Source organism: Rhineura floridana, chromosome 7, assembly GCF_030035675.1.
Source record: "Rhineura floridana isolate rRhiFlo1 chromosome 7, rRhiFlo1.hap2, whole genome shotgun sequence".
Taxonomy (NCBI): Eukaryota; Metazoa; Chordata; class Lepidosauria; order Squamata; family Rhineuridae; genus Rhineura; species Rhineura floridana.
Genome location: NC_084486.1, coordinates 98199623 through 98220058, shown reverse-complemented (window position 1 = coordinate 98220058; position 20436 = coordinate 98199623). Strand labels below are relative to the sequence as shown.

Here is a 20436-nt window from a genome sequence, read left to right as displayed (position 1 = left end):
TTTTGTCTTGAGTAACATCCAGCAGTCTTTTATTGAAATCAGTGGGGCAAATTGTGCTTGACACCTCAAATTAATTAACATGTGTATTCCTGATCATTATCAGGAATAGGATTATAGGATTGTTATAGGATTGAGGGGGGTTGTGATGGATTATTTCTTTGGGTTCCCTTCAAGCCTGTGATCTTATATGTAGAAGTTGGAATATGCAAAGGAAGAAACCCGCTCTACTGGTCAGACTAGTCCCATTCACAAGTTAATGGATTCAGCCAAGTCGGTCAAGTGCCTTATTAACATGTGTAAGGATCAGCCAGGAGAGCAATGTGGGCCATAAGAACTCTTTCAGAAGAGAGCCCTCCTCCCTACCTCACCTGGCTGGAGGCCACCTCATGCTGAAGCCAGGAAGTGGTCTGCCTTAGTGTTAGTCTGAGAAAAGGCTGGGAACTGAAAACAGAGAGAGAGGCTTGCTTGCTGTCTGTATCTGAACCTCCAGTGCTATGGGCTGTGGGGAGAAAAATCTGATGGACTGTTAATGCTCTGAACCCCTCCATATGACGCTCAGGCTGTATATGTGTAAATAAAAACCATATAGCCTATAAGACACCACAGTCTCTGCTGATCCTCATTCCAAGGAAACCAAGCCCTGGCTAAAGTGGAGGAACCTGGAAGTATCTCATCGCTTGGAGACTGGTGCGCACAACATTATGTTTTCCTTCTTTAGTAAATTTTTTGTGTGTGCGTTAATATTTGCTGCTTTTGTGTTATATTTGGCCTGGTTCATCCCTCCATCTGTCCGGGACATAGTTGCTGCTTCCATGTGATCAGAATCCTAACATGCTATAGCAATATCTAGAATTAGGAGTCATGCGGGTCAGTCAGATGACACAGGCCAGACCTGCCAATAGGATATTTTCGGCTTAGTACAAAACTTGTACTTAAGAGACTCCACACTGTTTCATGACCTGGGCATATATACATATATATACATGCTATTTTGAACTCTTGAAGGAAGAAAAGAATAACAATACAACAAGCCCATACCCTCCAAAACTTCATAGATGAAACATCTTGTACTTCTAACAACCCTAGTCTCATTCCCTCCTTGCCCCACTCTTAAACTTGGCTAACGGCTGTTCTCTGCTTGCATGCATTCTGTAACAGCCTGCCCTACAGTTGCTTTTGAAGTTAGTAAATTAACTTCAAAATTAGTAAATGTTGTGTTAGTAACATTTTGCTCTTCTGAAATTTAGGCATATGTTATACTGTACTGAACCTCAGGATAGATCTGACTGTCTACTAAAGAACAGCTGCAACTCCAACATGTTCAACAATGTTTATCAACTGGAAAAGTTGTTATGGGTTGGTAGTAGAAGGGAAGCAGTACATCTGCATTTTGTGTCTTGTGCACACATTTAATCAAGATGCATTCACCTGTCTATTCAGAGGTTTAACTTTTGCAGCATAATCCTTTACACTATAATCCTAAAATAAATCCTGTTTTCAGTGCCAGGTAAATGTTTGTAGGTAGGATTGCAGTTTTAGAGACTCCAACAAGCGGTCTGAAATCTGAAATACTCCAGTGCATGAATGACTTCCCCAACATTTATTTTCTATGTTTATTGCATGATTTTAATATATTGCATCAATCATGCCTTTTAAGGGATGAATGGTAGAGTAGAAATAATTTTATGAATAAAAAAATTTCCCAAAGGCAAAATAGGAACATTTCCCCCCCTCTAGAGATACATATCAAAAATAAAGATTGTCCCTGCCTTGGCAGAGATGGTTGTAGCGTTAATGGGGAAATGAATTGGCACATATGTGTGATCATGTGTGGGCACAACTATGTCAGAAACCTCATCTACTGCTACCACTATAACTACACACCCACAAAGAGGTTTGCAAATGGTAGGTGTGCCCCCCACAGGTAGCCTCCCTTTGTAGTTTAACGTAATGACACACACAGGGGAAAAAAACACCTCCATACACAATAATAGTTGTCAGTGTGCCTTTTTCTGAACCCAGAATAGCAGCTTTTCCTGAGAAGAACCTGACAGCATGGTATAGGAAATAATGCCATGGATCCTGCTGGTCCTATCTGGCATATCAGAAACTTAAGTAATAACTTAATATACAGGACACACATACAAGAGATCCTATTTATCTATGTTCTTCTTCTATCTGTCTGTCTATAATTATTCTGCCTGTGAAAATGCCTCCCCCCCCAAAAAACCTGGCCAGTTCTTCCAACATTAAACCAAGATAAAATTTGTAACAAAAATTGTGTTGATGTACATATGGTTATGAAATGAGATGAGAAATATGCAGCCTTCCCTAACCTGGTGCTCTCCAGGTGTTTTGAACTACAACTCCCATCAGCCTCAGCCAGCACAAGAACACCAGGTTGAAGAAGCCTGGTATAACTTAAATGAGAAAACTTCCAAAGCCATTCCTAAAGTCATACCATCTGTTTCCTCTCCACAAAATCGAGATGTTTTCATTTCTCTCATTCTTGGCTATTATTTTTCCATGTTGTGCCCAGGTATGCATATTATTAACTTACCAGGGTGCCCCTGTGCCTTTAAAAGGCAGCAGGAGAAGCTGACAAGAAGCTGATTCATCTGATCTAGTCACATTCTTAGGAATCCTGGGAGCTTTATGAGGGCTAGTGCCATGTGGGTGGCCAACCTTCCCCCTCAGGACCTGAATTCCAACAAGAAATGTGGGGAGTAGTTCAACTATGTTATACCACAGGATCAGCCAGAGCGCTGTTTGTATTCAGCAATCACAATGAACCACACTTCTACAAGGTCTCAAAAGAGAGGCAATGTCTCAATTGTGGCTTTTTTCCTCAGTGTCTGGGGTTCCCTTTACAGCAGGAGTGGGCTGTCTGTGGGCCTAGGGCTGCAGGCGGCCCTTGGTTCAATTTAATGCAGCCTTTGGCCTAATATTAAAAGCATTCTGCAAGCTGATAGTTCAGATCTCTGGCAAGAGGGAATGGCCCTTCCCACCATAGATTGCTGGGCATGAAGGAAAAGGAAGGAGAAAAGAAAGAGAAAAGGGCTGGCGGAATGAAAGGGAGGGTGAAGAAAAAAGAGGTGGCAGAAAGAGAAAGGGGAAAGTGGGTCCTTTCTATATTTGGCTCTCCCCCTGCCCCCGGCAGCCGGTGACTCCATGTTAGTGGGGCAGTGGAATCCACTCTGGGTTTTAGTCTGAACTTTCAGTTAGCTGTCCAAGGTGCTGATGGTCTATGATGGTTTGGACTAAAACCCAGAGTGGATTCCACTGCCCCACTGACATGGAGTCATCAGCTGCCACTGCCTCCCCTCCCCACCAGCATGCAGCCCCCCCCAACAGATTACCCCTGAGGGAATGCAGCCCTCAACAGACACCTCCTGCTTTAGAATCCTTTCTAAGCATGCCTTTAAATATTTTTATTATAAGTATTAAATAACCAAAGGAGGAAGCCTTGTTTTCCTCACTGAATGCACTTATACCTAACAATATTTTTAAAATATTTTTAATTCCTGTTTGCCTGACTTGTGTGGTTTTCACTTGACTCTGTAAATAAGTAGTATCTCAGACCACAATCAATCTACCATTTTGCTCTGTCAGTTACAGACAGGAAAAAGCTTATGTCTATCAATCCTATGTGCCATTTAACGATAAGGGCTTCTCATGCCTATCTCATTGGTCCACATGGCAATAGAAGACAACCAATGATGGCCCCTCCCACCACAGGCATTTAGACTTAACTCTCTGGCACAGTTTTTGTCAGCTCTTCACTGAGACAGCAGTGTCGGTGGGGTTGCAGGCAGGGCTGGAGATTCCTTGGTAATTGCCAGGCCGTAAGTCCTCAGCTGGTAGCTTGGCTATAAATCTGCCAGGCTAGCAAGGAGGAAGCAAGATAAGGGCAGAGGCTGTTCCAAGCTTACATGCCAAGCCAGAAATCCAGAAGAGATATCAGTGAAAATCCGGGCCTAGTTTGCCAAGAGATCAGTCCAAGTCAAGGTTCAGGGAATAGGAAGACACACAGTGGTCACACCTGACATTGTAGTCAGCAACAAGCTGAAGCCAAGGTTTGACTTTTAAGGAGCAGGTTTGTCAGCAGGTGTGAGCCATCAGTGTTTTGGCCTTAAGTGGACAGGCCTGCCCCTCTTCTGCTGTCTATGTTCTGCAGGTGAGGGGGGAGTATCCTGTTCACTGACTGTGGCTGGCTGAAGGGCTTCAGCTGTGTCTGGGGTGCTCTGCAGCTGAGGGGGAGAAGGAGCTGGGTTCTCAGGAGTTTCCTCCATTTCTCCTTCTGGGTCTGCTGCTTCTGGGTCTGCTGCTGTTACTCCTGAGTCATCCTCGTCTGATGAGTCCTCTGACGGGGCCATGATAGTTTTGTAACTTTGTTTTAAATTATTATTACTTTTCCTCTTTTTAATGCAAAGAATAAATGAACATATGAATAAATGTTTATCTCTCCCCACCTTTTGTTTTAATCAGGTAACTGCCATAACTCCAGCAGAGAGAGGAAAACAGGTGAGAGATCCAGCATTCAACCTCCCTGTTGTGTACATTTGTCATGCAAGTTGCAATGCCAGGCATGTGACTGACTACTCCATACTATGTATCTGTTTTCACCCTAGTAGTGCTTTACAAGATTGAGGCTGGCAAAAGACAAATTGCTGTTGCTGCATCCATGGTAGAGCTGGAGGAGAAATTCAATTCCGTTCAGAGTTTAAAGCAAAACTACCTAATTCACACTTTCCGAAACCATGTGCAAACTGTAATATAGTTATCCTTCAAAATTCACATTTCTCTGGATTTTGTGATGCACTTCTCCAACCAAACAATCTGTATAAAAATGCATATATTGAGTGAAAGTGTGCATAAAAATGCATATTTTAGTGAAAATATGATATGCTTTCATATCTTTCTCTCAGGGAAAATTGCTTTCAGAAATGTGTATGAGAAATTTGCACTAAAATGCTGCTGAATTTTAATGAACTTTTCTTTTAAAAAATTGCAGGCTGATGCAGAAATGTGGCGAACTGAATTTAAGACGGGGAAAATTTGGCTACTGGGCATTCAAGAGGCAGCTGGACAGCCATCTGTCGGGAATGCTTTGATTTGGATTCCTGCATTGCGCAGGGGGTTGGACTTGAAGGCCTTATAGGCCCCTTCCAACTCTACTATTCTATGATTCTAAATGAGAATCCAAAATTGACAGATTCTTCCATCCCAAATCCATGTTTTGTGTTTGCTGCATAGTCTGTGGTAATTTTTTTTTTATTATTCAAGTCTTAAAGTTGTGAGGATAGAAAATAAAACATGATATGACTGCATAGACTACTAGTACTACAAATGAAAGTTATAGGGCTACATTCACATGAACTGTTAGCTACTGTTGCTGGGACTGTTCAGGAGGATGTGCCTTCAGTGAACACACACTCTATGCACAGGAGGTATTGTCTTCCTTGAAGTATAGAAGGGCCTCTGTCTCCTTCACCATAGGGCCGGCACTGAATCTTTACCTTTTCCTTTTCTAGGCTGACCTCTCTCAGGATTTGTTTTAGCACTGGTGGTGTGGCCATTCATTGTATGGCTACTGGGTGAGGGCAATTGTAGATATTACAGGCATTTATTTTTTGGGGGGGAAAGTACAAAATTATATATAGTTCTACAACTTACAAGTTCAGAATAAACAACTGTACAATGCAGATGACCCAAAATACCCCTATAAGACGTCAGAAACACTTCCCTGAGACTTTTGCAAGGCAACATGTTTTAAAATTACTGGGGCAGTCATTTTGTACTTTTCACCTAGCAAGTTTTTCTTGACTTGTTGGGGGGTGGGGTGTCATACCAGTTCAAATTCTCTCCACCCTGTCAAAACAGCCACCACCTGTTTGTTCCAATTTCCAATTAATTGGTCATACCTTTACTAACAAGTTTGTAAAATGTATCTCTATCTTGACACAACAGAACATTACTAGGGCTCTGGACTTCCTGAAATCCATTTGCTTATTTAGAATCCTAGATATATGGAGCCAGATACTGTTGGCAGAGAGGGGCAGCACTTTGCACATAGTGAGAGACTTTTTGTGCAGTCATAGTAAGGAGGCAAGATATCTGTGTGTGCAAGGACAGGACTGAGATGAACAGTTGGGTTTGGATTTAAGCATCTTAGGCCCAGTGCTTATTATCTCCCTAGAAAGCTGATGTGGGTTGCTTTGGACTTTAGCTGTCTGGTGGCATGTTTAAGGTGTGTGCCTTCACCTACGTTAAAGCTGTATGAAGAAGCACAAATATTACAACGCATCCACAAGCCTCCAGTGGACTGTTTCCAAAGGGAGCCAAACATGCAGAAAAGTGGAGTGAGCATGACAAAAAATTAAATGAGCCCCTTTTCAGCACTTGTAGCACTCTTCCAGACAACCTGTTTATTCAGCATTCATCCATATTAGCTTGCACAGATCTTACACAAAGGTGATTAGACTATGTCTGGACTTTACTGAGCATCCATTCTGATTTGTTAATGGGATGGTTGTAGGAAAATTGAGTATCCATCCTGCATTCATCCTGATTTGCTTGAGGGGTGTTTTCATGTGTTCCCATTAATCATTCGTTCATCCTACACTTTTCATTGTATTTCTTTGTCACTTTCCAAACCTCAAAAAGATACTTAAAAATAGTTTTAAAGTGGATTTGTTGCAGTGTAACAGCGTGCTTTGGTTCATTTTAATTGTGCAATGCTAAAGTTCTGGTGTGTGCTTGAATCTCTGCCACAAAATATTGGCAGGCTGGAGGCGCCCATAGTGTGAAATCATGTGTATATATAATGACAAGAGGGATAGACTTGCTGCTTTAAAAACATACAGACCAAATGAGCACTCCAGTGCAAGATAAAAGGAATCCTGAGCTTTTAAATAACTGAAAAATAACATTAAATCTAAACCAAGGATCTTGAAACAGTGGCACCATTGCTGTAATGGTAGCATTTCACCACTTAAAAATAATAATAACCAGATGGCCATTCTGATGTTGTACAGTGCAGGAGTGGATAACCTCCAGATATTCTTTTATAAATTAATTGCAAAATGATGAGAACACATGGGATGAAAGGGGGAAGGGAGAATTGGGTCATTGCCAATCATTATACTGCAAAATATATCTGACAAATGCTCATGGCTGTTGCACAGCCACAATATGCACAGCAAAAGCCAACACAATGAATTTGCTATCTGAAGGAAATATTGCATTTTCCTAGACATGGGAGATGAGCCAAAAGCCCCTCAGATGTCATTGAGCTAACAGTTCTGGCAGTGGTGATTGGCTAGTGCAATTGCTAGAAGAATTGGGTGTGTAAAGGAAGCTCCTTGAACACAGCAAAGGGTTGGATAGGATGGCTGGGGAAATAGCCATTAGGTCCAACTGGAGTGAGTTGTGGGAGGAGATGAGGGGCACTTCAGTGCATAACATTACCCTAGGATACCAAAAAGCCAGCAACAACTCTTTGAGGTGGGCTGCTGTTTTCCCATTTTGCAGATCGGGAACTAAAAGGCAGAGACTTATTCTAAAGCTGTCTACTCACTAACCTGTTTGTAGCACAAAAATGTAGTTTTTCTCAATCTATAATCATACATGCTCATCCTCAACATGCTGCTTTCAATTTAGATTGATTCTGTATCCTGCTGGGTGTGGTTACTTGATATGCGTTTGAAAAGCCTCCCCTTGGTTAGGTCATCCATGCCTTTTCCTCCTTGCACATGCCCCATGTGAATGAAGAAGGAAGCTGTGACTGTGTTCTTGGTCTATGCCCACCCACAATGTCATTGGGCAGGTGTGGATACACCTCCCCCCCCCCTCCATTGCTGGGCTTGCCTACTTCTGTTTTCAAATGGACACACTGCCCGGTAATGCAGAATCAATCTGCAATGAGTTTTTATTTTCAGAAGGAAGCCAGTTTCTCCGGATGCACTTTTCAGGGTCAATAAATTTGTAATAGATCTAGATTGTGTGTGGACTATGTAGAAAAAACAAGTACTCAGTCTCCATTCATTCTAAAACAACTTCTTGTGTGTACGCAGCCTAAGGTTCACAGTGCTCCTTCTCAGGCCGAGACATCTCTTTCAATGATGGTTTACTGATAGTGGGAACAGGAATATTAGTGTGGCAAGAACTTCTTTCAGGCCCGCCTACCACAGTTCCCTGGTGCCTCCTTAAGAGCAAAGAGAAACGGGCGGGAAGGTTCTTTCTAACTAGGCTTAACTCCTCCTCCTAGTTAATTCACCTTCCTTACAAGGCTACAGCTAGAAGCTTGCTTTCCCTCCCACTGAAAAGCAAGAGCTGACAGCAGTGAAGCTCTTGTGTAGACTGCAAGAAGTGCGGCACTGTGGCTCCGAGTCTCTTGGAAGAACCAGATGCTGTGTGGCTTCAAGAACTAAGACTCTTTGTGGTCTCTGTGCAGCCCAGGCCATGCAGACGGGGCAAGCTCTTTCTAAGGAAAATATAAAAACATAAGAAACCAGCTGCAGATAATTGTGGGGTGGAGATGCCTTGGAAAGGTAAATAGCTTTCTAAAACTGGAAAGCTTTATGGTTTGGATTTTTTTTGCTGTGTTCTTTCCCCATCTCATATTTACAATAGGCCATCCATCCCAGTCTCCCTGTCACGGATACAAGTACCTTGTTAGGTTTCTAACTTCATGTTTATGTCCCAAGTGAAAAGTTTTATTGTTGGTTAACTTGCTGTTTCTGCTGAAATCTGCTTCAAGGGGTAATTTGATTCCCCAAAGCTATTTAAAACCCTTATTTTAGAGGGGTGTGTATGTACTTTGCTAAGATAATTCCTTATATCATTCCTTGTATGCTCAGGGTTGAGCTGTTTGTCCTGTTAGGGACAAAAGGAATGTTCTCAATATCAAATAGACAGGAAAAATCTTATTAAAAGTAGGCACCTTGTAACAAGTGACATAGCTTGCTGCTAGAGACGTTTAGGTAAATTCCCACTTGTTCCGTGTCCTGCAATAAACCTCTGTGGTACCTCATGGTCCTCCTGTCAGATTAAGGCCACTGATACTATAGGCCACTGGTCCATAGTGATCCAGTTATCTACAGGGTGTCAGGCAGTGATCTTTATGGATATTTTTACTAGGAATGAGATATTTTTGCAAGAGGGTATGTGCTCTGTCATTGAGCTATGTTCTTCTCTCTATTGTTCTTCTCTGTGTAACGTTAAACCAGAATTTCAAATCTCATCTATGGGTTGTTAGGAATTTTGGGATGTGCTAAATCATGGTTCAGGGCTGGGAGTTAAGAGACATGACTCATTACTTGCAGCTCTGCAGCACTGTGATTTTTAAATTAATAGCATCGGTGGGAGAATGCTGATCCAGTAATGATGTCTTTTTAACTTAAGACAAAGATCAAGGATTCAGTGTCTCTACTGCAGCAAACAAAAATACTTTGGAGGTTCCTACTGTCCCCCCCCTCACCCCCTCCGGAGAATAAAGGCTGGTGTGATAGTTCCTGTTCTATGAAGAAGGCATGCAAGACGACGTGTTGAGATCCTTATTTCCCAGACAGCCATGTTTTGGTTGGTTGGGTGATATGATCTGATGTGCACATTTCTTGCTGATGTTACATGCTGCCACTGGGATTTGGGGTTACTTTATTCTGTTTCACAGAAAACAAGATGGAAGTGTCTGTCTCTGGGAATTACTTCCAAATTCTAGTCATTTGATCTTGACAAAATTTAGTGTCAACTGTTAACACAGTGCTGATTCTTAAAGGGGTCAGTGGGTCTGGGGGGGATAGCATTAGACTTGTAAAATTTGTTATATTGTTCTTGTAGAGGTCCTGCAACCTGCAATACGAGATTTGTGCTCTGGGTTGTTTACTTTTGCTTTTATTTTTGCAAGAGTCGTTAAGGTTTGAATAAGCCCCATTGAACATAGAGGAACTTTCTTTGAGTAAAAAATGCATAAGACTGTGATGTAATTCAGTTTCTGGCATCAAATAGCCTTAACTATTAAAGCCAACATCAGCTGCCGTTCATGAGGAGTTGTGTAGGTCTGGAGATTCATTTTTGCTCTTCTTTGTAAGTTGATAGATTTTTCAATGTTTTTTATCAACCAGGTAGCTCAAAACAGCATTTGTGAATCAGGATCAGAGTGAATCACTGCCCAGCTGTAAATTTGTCTTGAGGTATCCCACTAGTGCATTCCTCATGACGGCTCCACCATGTCTGTTTGGGACTAGGTGATGAAGATGGAGGTTCTGCGCCGCTCTTCTGTCTTTGCTGCAGAAGTGATGGAAGTGTTTGATCGGACTCCCACTGACAAGGAGCTTGTTTCTCAGGCCAAGGTGCTCTGCAGAGACTACATTAACTCAAGGCTGATTCGGGCTGGAATTGGCTGGAACAAGCCTGACCAAAGTGCACCTGTTCCTGGTGGCAAGTTAGCAGAGGTGTCCAACATACTTCTACGATTAGGTAAGTGCTGAAACTGTCAGTATCAGGGAAAACATCATGAGCCAAAGGCTCAACAGAGAAACCTCTAGCAACCTTACTATTAGGGCATCCGAGTGAAGGGTGCTTGGTCATATTCTTTGAAAACTACTTATGGATGAAGTCCTTTGCCTTTAGATGTGTATGGTATGCTCAACCAAAACTTCTGGACCTCTTCGTTGCCTGTGTGTGCTTGAAAAGGGCACTGCCAGTGTGTGTACAGATAAGTATAGTTTTGACTCTGAGCCTACTGTGGAAGTGTACCCATTGCAATTTAGACACACATACCATCTTTGCAGGACTGAGCTCAGTGGAAATTTGTTTTTCTAGTTTGCAGCACTAATTGACCATTCATGTGTGGTTCATAAAGCCACTTCCTCTGTTCTTGGAGCAGGGCTGTGCACACAGCTGATTGGCTGGCTTTTGTATCAATTATGTAGCCATCTTCGCCCTTTCTCAGAGCAGATTTAAGTGCAAAAAAATTAGAAAAAGAAAACTTGCTCGAATAACTCTGCAGGTACTTGGAAAAACAGAACAAATGCTCCTCTTGGAGCATGGAGGAGGGGGAAGGAGTAACTATAGAAGTTTATTCAAGATGAAGTATTTTCTTTAGATTCCACCATAATTCAAAAACCTGCATAACGTCTTTACCCAGGGATGACAGCGGGACAAAGGAAATATATGTTTCCATCATGAGCACTGGTGCTCCTGTCATATTGCCTCCTGAAAAATAATTGTGGAATTAAGCCTAAATGCCCGTAAAATAAGGGTCTTTCAGGCTGAAATCCTCTCTGACATTTACTTAGCAGCCTACCCATTATAACAATCTGTTCTTGTGAACAGTAAACTTTGGCTTTCACTTGCCCTTCATGGTGACAGATGGTGAGCATAAGGGATGCTGAAATAAGCTTTCTGTTCAGTTGTTTGTTTCATTTGGAATAGCTGCATCCCACTTCCAAACATTACAGGCTATCTGCTGTAGTTTGCCTTTATTTAGTTTGTAAAATCATTCTGTTGAGCCTAGTAGCCTTTCCACACCTCTTCTCACTCTGTCTTTCTCCTCTGACTTTGCTGTGTCACTGATGATGACATCTGCTAGTCAGTACTTGAAGAGGCAACTTCTTGGCTAAGGAGATTTGTACAAAGATAGGAATTTGTCCTAGCATTTTTTGCTTGTTCAAATTTTTACAACAATAAATAGCAGCATGCTGTCTGCTTATGGTATTCAGTTGTTTAACTGAAAGAGCTGAATTGTCCACCTTTGCATGATTACTGTTTTGGCATGTTCATCCTCTGAAAAGGAATAGTCCAATGCTGTGAGAGGTAAGAATGAAAATATCTGTCAGTTTTGCTTCTCTCAGTTTCTAGTTTTTCCAGTCTTAAATTCAATTCTCCACATTCTGCAGCAGTTTGCAATTTAAAAAAAAATCCTCATAAAAATTCTCTAGCATTTTAGTGCAAATTTCTTCTAATCAACACATTTTTGCAAGCAGTTTCTCCTAATGTAATGTATGTTATGTGTTATTTTCATTAACATATTCATTTTTATGCATATTTTCCCTAATACATATTTTTGTAAACACTGCTTGTATGGAGAACTGCATTGCAAAATTCAGATAAGTGCAAAACACAGCTGTGTTTCAGTCCTCATATTGTTTTGGAAAGTGTGAATTTGATATTCAGCTTTAAATGTGAACTGAATCAAATTTCTTCCTCATCCCTAGTGTGGGGTTCCATTTCAAGCAGAATGTTTCTTAGGAAAATTGAACTTCTTTATTCATCAAACATTAAAAAACAGACAAGCCCTTTGAGAACTCTGATGGAATTCTGAAATGTTATCATAATAAATGATAACATAATCTGTAAATCAAATGCTTAGACTTCCCCATATCCAGTGACTTCTCATCTACAAAAATAAGAGGGAAGGAGTTAAAGCCCTCCTTAAAAAGAACAAATTTAAACATTTTAGTTTGCTTGAGGTTGTTTGACTATGTAGTTTTGGCAGATTTATGAAGAGGTAACACATATAATTTCCCTTGATAGCGATACCATCAAAATGCATTGGGAATGACAATCTTAACAGCTGGTCTGTTTCTACTTCTTTGTACAGCTGGCTTGAATCCACCTCTTTTTCTTTGCTTTCAAAGCTTTCCCTCCAGGCTGATAGTTATAGGACGGAGGAATGGAAAGACCTTGGAGTACCATACAGATTTCCCTGTGGATGTGATCCTAGCAGTTTTTGGCTACTTCCAACACTGTTCATCTCTTTTCCAGTGCGATCTGTATTCCTTTTGTTTCGGCCATTTTTTTTTACTTTTCTGGTGCCGTCTTCTCGGCATTGCTGTTGTCCTTTCCATCTCCTTTCTCCACTCTTCTTTCTCACCCTGTTGCTCTTCCTACCTTTTTGTATATAATCTCCCCCCCCCAGCACACTTAATTTTCTCTCAGGGCAGTGTATGGGACTTGCATTCTTTTGGCATGTGGGTGGTGGTGAGTGTTTCAAGTGCTGTGGTGCAAATCTTGAAGGTGTCTCCTTGACGACTGTCCTGGCTGTTAATTTCTGAGTAGGATTTGGCTGATGGGTACAGTAACTTGGCATTCCATCTAAGAAATGCTGCTTGAAATCAAAACGTTCATAAAGGCTCAAGAGAAACACCACCTCCTGCTCCCACCCCAACCAGCCTTTCTCTCTCTTTTGTCACAAACAAGCCTATATGGTTACGGAAGCCATGCTATCTACCTGCTCTTTCTCAACAATGTGTCAGGAACATGGAGGCCCAAAGCTTTTGTAGCCCCTGCCAACTAGTGCAGCAAGTCAAACTCGTTCTAGTCTCAGTAAAAGTGGCTGGGGAACACTTTGTGTGCCTGGAGTTGAGTATGATCCCTACGGTTAACCCGCCAAGATTGCCTCAGCAGGCTTGGTATCGAATTCATTTTTTTTGAATGAATATCTTAAATATCAGTCAGCAGAAGGTAGGGGTGGGAGAGAAAATGCATTTGGTAAAGCTGAGTCTATAAAATTCTCACTTTCTGAAACAATATGAGAACCAAAACATAGCCATCCTTCAGAATTTGCACTTACTCAAATGTTGTGATGTAGTTCTCCAACCAATGCTTACAAACATGCATATATTAGTAGGAACAGTGCATTACATACACAGTGAAAATTACATACACAAATGCATAATATTATGCCATCCTGGGCTGCTTCTGGAAGGAGGGGCGGGATCAGCCCTGCAGCCAGCCTTCCTTGTTAGGTGGGGCAGCCACATTTCTAGTTGGGGCTTTGGGGGCTGGAAAGTTGCATAGCCAATCCCCCCTTCACTGATGGAGAGGATGTGAGGGCCATGCCAGGGGAAGGGAAAGGCAGTGACCTTTTCTGTCACTCCTTCTCCATGTAGAGAGTGTGTTAACTTACATGAATGAAGTTTAATCTGTTGAATTGTCTCTCCCTTTTTTTGAGAGATCCCCAGGAATACCAGACTTAAAAGATTGATTTTGCCTATAGCTACAGTCCCCTTTCATCTGTGGTCTCTCCCTGCGTTCTGATTCTTCCTGAACTGAATTACTTTGGTAATGACAGTGAGTTTCAGAGCTACATTAGGCATTTGATGCTGTGTTAGGTATCTCAGTTTTAGATTGCACCTGAAAAGCAAACTTGTCTGTACTAAAAGTTTAGAGAAGGGCGAAGAGAAAATAAACACTATAGGGTGTGTTTGTTAACTCCTCCATGAGAGCCCCTCCTGCTAGTCTTGTTCCTGGCCTTTAGATTTTCCTTCCTGTTGGACAACCAAGGGAAAACTTTTTAACTGGCTGCTATATAAAAGATGAACAAAGCAATTGGAAACTAACTGTGGAAGCCATTGGAATTATTTTTTACTGGTTACTGGGTTGATTTTTCTGTCCAGAAACCCTGAAAAGGCCTCATGCTGAGCTGCACATATTGGGAAAATCAGAAATTAGACCCGAGTTACAGTTTAGGTGTCCAGCCAGTCAGCTAGCTAACTGTAGTGTGCACAGCAATATTTATATTCCTCTAGGGCTGTTGTCATCCATTGCCATCAAGTACTCAAGAAAAATAAGAAGAAAGATAGCCACTATGATTGTAAGTATAGTGAATGCTTTAAAAGAATAAAGGGTAGCCATTTTTTCAGATCACTTTAAGTTATCTCTTTATTTCACTCTTTAGCAATAAGCACCAAATCCTGCTGTACTCATTACAATAACTGCAGAATGAGCAAACCCTTCTTATTGCAGGCAAACATGCTTCTTTATTACTGGCTGGGTAGACAGCAAAACGGAAACTGAAAAGCAGAGCAAAGGAAAGTTGAAGGGGTGGAGTCTAACTCTAGCCCATAATACAAAGTTCTAATATTTTATGTTTAAAGGGTTATGTTACTTATACAGGCTGTGTTTTTCAGGATCATTTAAGTAATTATAGGGTGATTGTGATCATGAAAAATCCACCCTAAGTCAGGAAAAGTCTTGCGTGAGCAGACTTTTTCGACTTTTCAAGATGAGGCTTTTGTTATTCACTCGCCCTGCCTTATTCACTTAATAGAGGGTCCTATTCTTAAATTACTCCTGCTCTTAAAACAAGGTATCATTCTTTAAATGAAGGTTGTCCCTGTTGGTCATGTCACAAATTGAAAAGAAGGCAATTTCCCAAAAAAATCCTAGCAGGGGTGAAGCACAACGCAGGGGTTTGTGCCCCCATTCCCCCTGGCTACAGGCCTGGGGAGGATATAAATTTAAGAAATAAATAAATGAAATAGTACTATTAGGTGAAATTGCTTGCGAAAATGTGTTTATTAGGAGAAATTCCGTAGAATGCTAAAGAATTTAGTTTTTTTTTAATCTGCATACTCCTGAGCAAATGTGGAGAACTGAATACAACATTGGTAAAAGGATAAATAGAGAGAACAGATATTGACAGATGCTTCCATCCCTAGCAGAAGGCAAATACTTGGAGCCATTATAATGCTAAAGCATTGGCAGAGTCATAATGTAGGTGGAGCAGGTCTAAGCCTAACCTGTCTCCCCAGTGACCCTATCCTATAAATGTGCCTGGTGTCAGCAGCTCTTTTGGGAGGCAAAAGCTCAATAGATCTTGAGGTGAACATGCTATTTTTCAAATACCTTACGCATAAAAATATTTATTTTTACTTATTAACCAAATTTATAGACACCCCCCAGTGCAGTAAACACATGATAATTTCCAGTGTAGTATATAAGAAGAGCTTGGGTGGATTCAGATCAAAAGTCTATCTAGCCCAGCACCCTCCTTCCTACAGTGAATAACCAAATGCATCTTGGGAATCCCATAAGCAGGATGTAAGGGCAACAGCCCCCTCTCATTGTAACTCTCAGGCAGAGAGGAAGGCAGTTGCATTTTTCAGAGTTATGTACTAGGATAGCTGGCAGGCGTGAGTCTCTCATTGTGGATTAATGTAGGCAGATGTCAGCAAGCATTTCTTGCCTCGTACACCTAAGCTTTTGTTTTGCATACTTTCCCAGGCAAGCTGAAGATTTCAGGGGCCTACTTAAAATGACAGTGAGGCTGAACTCTTTGGTAACACATCAATTTGTAAAAAGGCAATGCGGTACAGACAGTTTTATTTTTCGTTCCCTTTTCTAGTGATCTCTAGCATGGAGTTAGTCTTTTCTGACAGCTGCCACACAGGATGAGGAAGAAGTTCAATTCAGTCTGCATTTAAAAGTGAACTTACCTAATTTGCATTTTCTGAAGGAATATGAGAACTGAAACACTGCCATCCTTCAAGTTCATATTTCTCTGATTTTTGCCATTCAGTCCTCCAGCCAAGTAATGTGTACAAAAATACATATACTGGGACAAAGTGTGTATAAATATACATATATTAGTGACAATAACATTGTTACTTATTAACAATTCTTATTAAAAATGCATTATTTCAGGGCAAACTGCATTGCAAAAATGTGTATATTAGGAGAAATTCGTATGCTATGAATTTTCATGAGAAGTTTTTTTAAAAATTGCAAGCTGATGTGGAAATGTGGAGAACTGAATTTAAGGTTGGAAAATGGAGAAACTTAAATTTTCAGATTTGCCCATCCCTACACTGTACATTGGGGTGAAGTTTTCACTTTTGTGACCCCAAGATTTCTTTGCTGGGTGGTCACCGCGAGTTCAGACCCTGTCAGTGTATATATTTGAAATTAATAATATTCTAATCCAGTGTGCATCACTTTACAGACTTACATTGGACAGCATTGTTGCCCATTCACCCAGTTTGGAGAAATCCTTGTTGAGCTCTTTGCAATCCATTTTTGCAATCATCTGTGTTCTACAACAGGGATAGGCAACCTTTTGTCTGTCAAGGGCTGCATTCTCTTGTGGGCAATCTGTTGATATACCAGAGAAGGGGGCCAAGCCAACGATGGGTTGAACCACCCCCTTCTCTCTCTGTCTTTCTGCCACCATTTTTTTGCCTCCTTGCCAACTACAGGAAATCAGGCCAAGGGCTGCATGAAATTAAGCCAAGGGCCGCAGATTGCCCACTGCTTTTCTAGAGTGACAGGGAAGAGGACCCAGGAGAAAGGGGATCATATTAATCTTTAGATACATTACATTCACACACTTGAAAGCTCCATGGTACAAGTAAAGGTTATTTTAAAAACCTGGACAATCGCATGAGGGTTCTGCCATTATATTCATGTGCTTGCATAGGAATAAGCAGTGTGGGAGCAGAGCAAGCAATTTGCAACAATTATGATGTAGAGCAAACCCTTCTATGTTTATACTATGCTCCATCCTTTCTTCACCCCCAAATGTACTTTTCTGCTAGGAAGCAATTATCCTGGATTTCCTCTCTTCTTTGCTGCATCTCAGAAGGAATCCTGCACTCTTAGTGCAGAGAGAGCCCAGCCCTCCCTCACGAGTGGTTAATGTTCCCTCTTATCAGGCCTGTGCATATATGCCCCACATTTCCTTTCTGTTTTTATCAGATAACATGGAACAATTCAGCCCTTCAGAGGGTCAGATGTTTTCCTTACAGGCTTCTCTGGTTTTTCATCTGTTTTAACGTTGGCTTAATTGAGATTTCCAGAAGGTTGCATAAGTGGCAAATAATCATGGCTTTTTGCAGACTTTTGCAAGACTACATGAATGAATGCAGGGGTGTGACGAGGTACTTTAAAAGACTTGGGGCACAGACACAGATTTGCTTCTGAGCAAATTAAGATGGTTCATTAATTAAGTAGCTAGAGCTTACATTTCTGCTGCCTTTCAGCCAAAAAAGCCCCCAAGGTGTCTCCCAAGGGTTAACAAAAACACAAAATTCAAGGAAGTGCAACTTACAAAAACATAAGAACAAATTTCTGACATCTTTAAAACAAACATAACTAAAAAAGCCAGTGACATCCATCCTCCTACCTAATGGTAAAAGCCAGTGGCCCCCCTCCAAAAAAATGTCAGAGGGAGCAAGAGTAAACCCTCAATATGCAACTCCTTCTTATAAGGGTCGCAGGCATGGAGGTATGGTGGGCGGACTCTGGCTTTGCAGTGCATTCAGCCACAGTAGAAGAAGGAGAGGGCAGGAGATCTAGGGCCAGTGCAAAAGAACTAAGCCCCCACTCCCACCCTATCAACACCCCTGAATGAATGTAGTCTTTCAAGTCCCATCCACACAGGCCTAATGGATACATCGCAACAATCATTTGAGGTGTGTTTGCTTATTTATTACATTTTTACATTATTACATCTTAAACCCTACCTTTTCTCCAAAAAGATCAAGGTGGTATATGTGGTGCATCCTTCCCTGGCTCTCCCTGTCAGGTTCCTACCTGCTCGTGGTTACTGCCTGTCTCTAGGCACCACCAGGGACTCCACCAGTCCGGACCGCACTCTCTTATGATTTACCTATCCGCTCTAGCACAGATCTCAACAGATCCCCCTGCTAGGCAACCACCAGTAACGTCCCAATACTAGTATTCCCAGAGACTCTGAATACTGGTATTGTTATTCTCTTCACCGCTGCCACCATTTGTTACAGTTCCCCTTCAGCCTTGGTCATTACCTTACCCTCCCTTCTGGTCTGTGAAACCCCAGCCAAGGATCAGGCCTTTGGTAAACCAAATTAAGTATTTATTACAGATAACAAAGCTAACAAGATTAACAAGATTTCTTCTTAAGGCACATAAGCTTATGGTTTTACTCAATACTAATCCGAACTCCACCTCCCTCCTTCTTCACGCTCTCCTGTCAAACAACTCTCTAAACCCCACCAAGCAATCCACTCTTTCTCTTCTCCCCCCTGATTCCACTCTCACTCTTCCTTTTATACATTCAGCCATTTTAAACACTCAGCCAATCATCTCGCATTCTACTGCCCATTCACTCCCCCTCCTCTTTCACTCCACTTACCATGTATCTTCTAAAACAACAACACTTACCATATATACATTAATATAGGAACATCACATTTCCCCCCCCCCTTAAACAACAGCAGAGTATTATTCCTGTTCCAGGATTTATATGTCGCGTTAACAAATAAAAGTCTCTATGGGGAAAATGTCTTTCTTTGTTCCTCTGTCTGGTCACGTCACTGCAGTCCCAGCCACTTGCCTGGAAAGTCCATCGGCCAGTACATTGTCCTTGCCTTTTATGAACTGGAAGTCCACTTGATAGTCCTGTAGGGCCCAGGACCACCTCTGCAGCATAGTGTTATGGTTTTTCATAGTCTGCAACCATAACAAGGCCCGATGATCCGTAGTCACTGTGAATCTTCGTCCCCACACGTATGGGCGCAACTTGTTCAGTCCCCACACGACCGCTAGGCACTCCTTCTGGACCGACGAATAGTTTTTCTCCCTCGGCGTCAGCTTGCGACTCAGGTACGCCACTGGATGTCTGGTGCCTTCTCTCTCCTGTAGCAAGACGACTCCCAGCGCGAGGTCCGACGCATCTGTAGCCACGATGAATGGTTTCTCATAGTCTGGTGCTATTAATATGGGTCCTTGGCACAAGGCTTGCTTCAGTAGTTCAAAAGCCTTCTGACATTCATCCATACATACCACATGCTCAGAACACTTCTTCTTTGTTAATTCATGCAAGGGGGTTGCTATTTTCCCAAAATTTCTCACAAACTTCCTATAAAATCCAGCCACACCCAGAAATGCCCTTACTTGTTTTTTGGTTAAGGGGATCGGCCACGCTTGTATTGCCTCCACCTTGCTCCATAAGGGGGTGATTTTCCCACTCCCCACCTTATGTCCTAAATAGATTACTTCCTTTAGTCCAAACTGGCATTTCTTAGCTTTTATTGTGAGGCCTGCTTTTCTTAAGGCCTCCAATACTGTTGTCAGGTGTTGGACATGCTCAGGCACCGACTTGCTAAAAATGGCTACGTCATCGATATAGGCCACTGCAAAATCTGACATGCCTCGCAACACAGTATTGATTAGCCTCTGAAATGAACTTGGTGAGTTCCTTAGTCCCATGGGTAAGGTCACAAACTCATATAACCCATCTGGTGTACTGAAGGCAGTTTTGGCTCTGGATTGCTCGTCTAGTTCCATTTGCCAAAATCCTTTACAGAGATCTAGTGTAGAGATAATGGTTGCTGCCCCCAATAACTCTAACATTGCGTCTACCCTAGGCATAGGATACGCATCTGGGACCGTAATTTTATTGATTAGCCGATAATCAATGCAAAACCTGGTCGTTCCATCTTTTTTAGGAACCAGGACAATACTTGAGGCCCAGGGACTGATGGATTCCCTGATCACTCCTAATTCCAGCATATCTTCCACCTCCTTTTTGATCCCATTCAAAACTTTCCCATTCACACGGTACAGAACAGATCTGATTGGGGCATGATCTCCAGTATCAATGGAATGTATAACTATACTGGTTCGGCCAGGTTTGTTGCTAAAGAGATTCCTATAGGTTTTCAAAACTCT

General features: G+C 41.8%; 1 protein-coding gene across 3 annotated transcripts in view; it reads left to right on the top strand.

Moving 5' to 3' along the window:
- Positions 1–3812: 3812 nt before the first annotated feature.
- The window catches only part of BOK (BCL2 family apoptosis regulator BOK), a 48037-nt gene continuing 31413 nt past the window's right edge, over positions 3813–20436 (top strand). Inside the window, exons 1-3 of one of the 3 annotated variants that reach the window (XM_061636653.1) lie at positions 3813–3831; positions 4489–4524; positions 10125–10479. In XM_061636653.1, the coding sequence (XP_061492637.1) occupies positions 10251–10479 (229 nt within the window). In that variant the 5' untranslated portion in view covers positions 3813–3831; positions 4489–4524; positions 10125–10250. Of the gene's footprint in view, positions 3832–4218; positions 4386–4488; positions 4525–8264; positions 8553–10124; positions 10480–20436 lie in introns of those variants that run through there. The other 2 variants (XM_061636652.1, XM_061636651.1) reach the window with 2 other exon arrangements.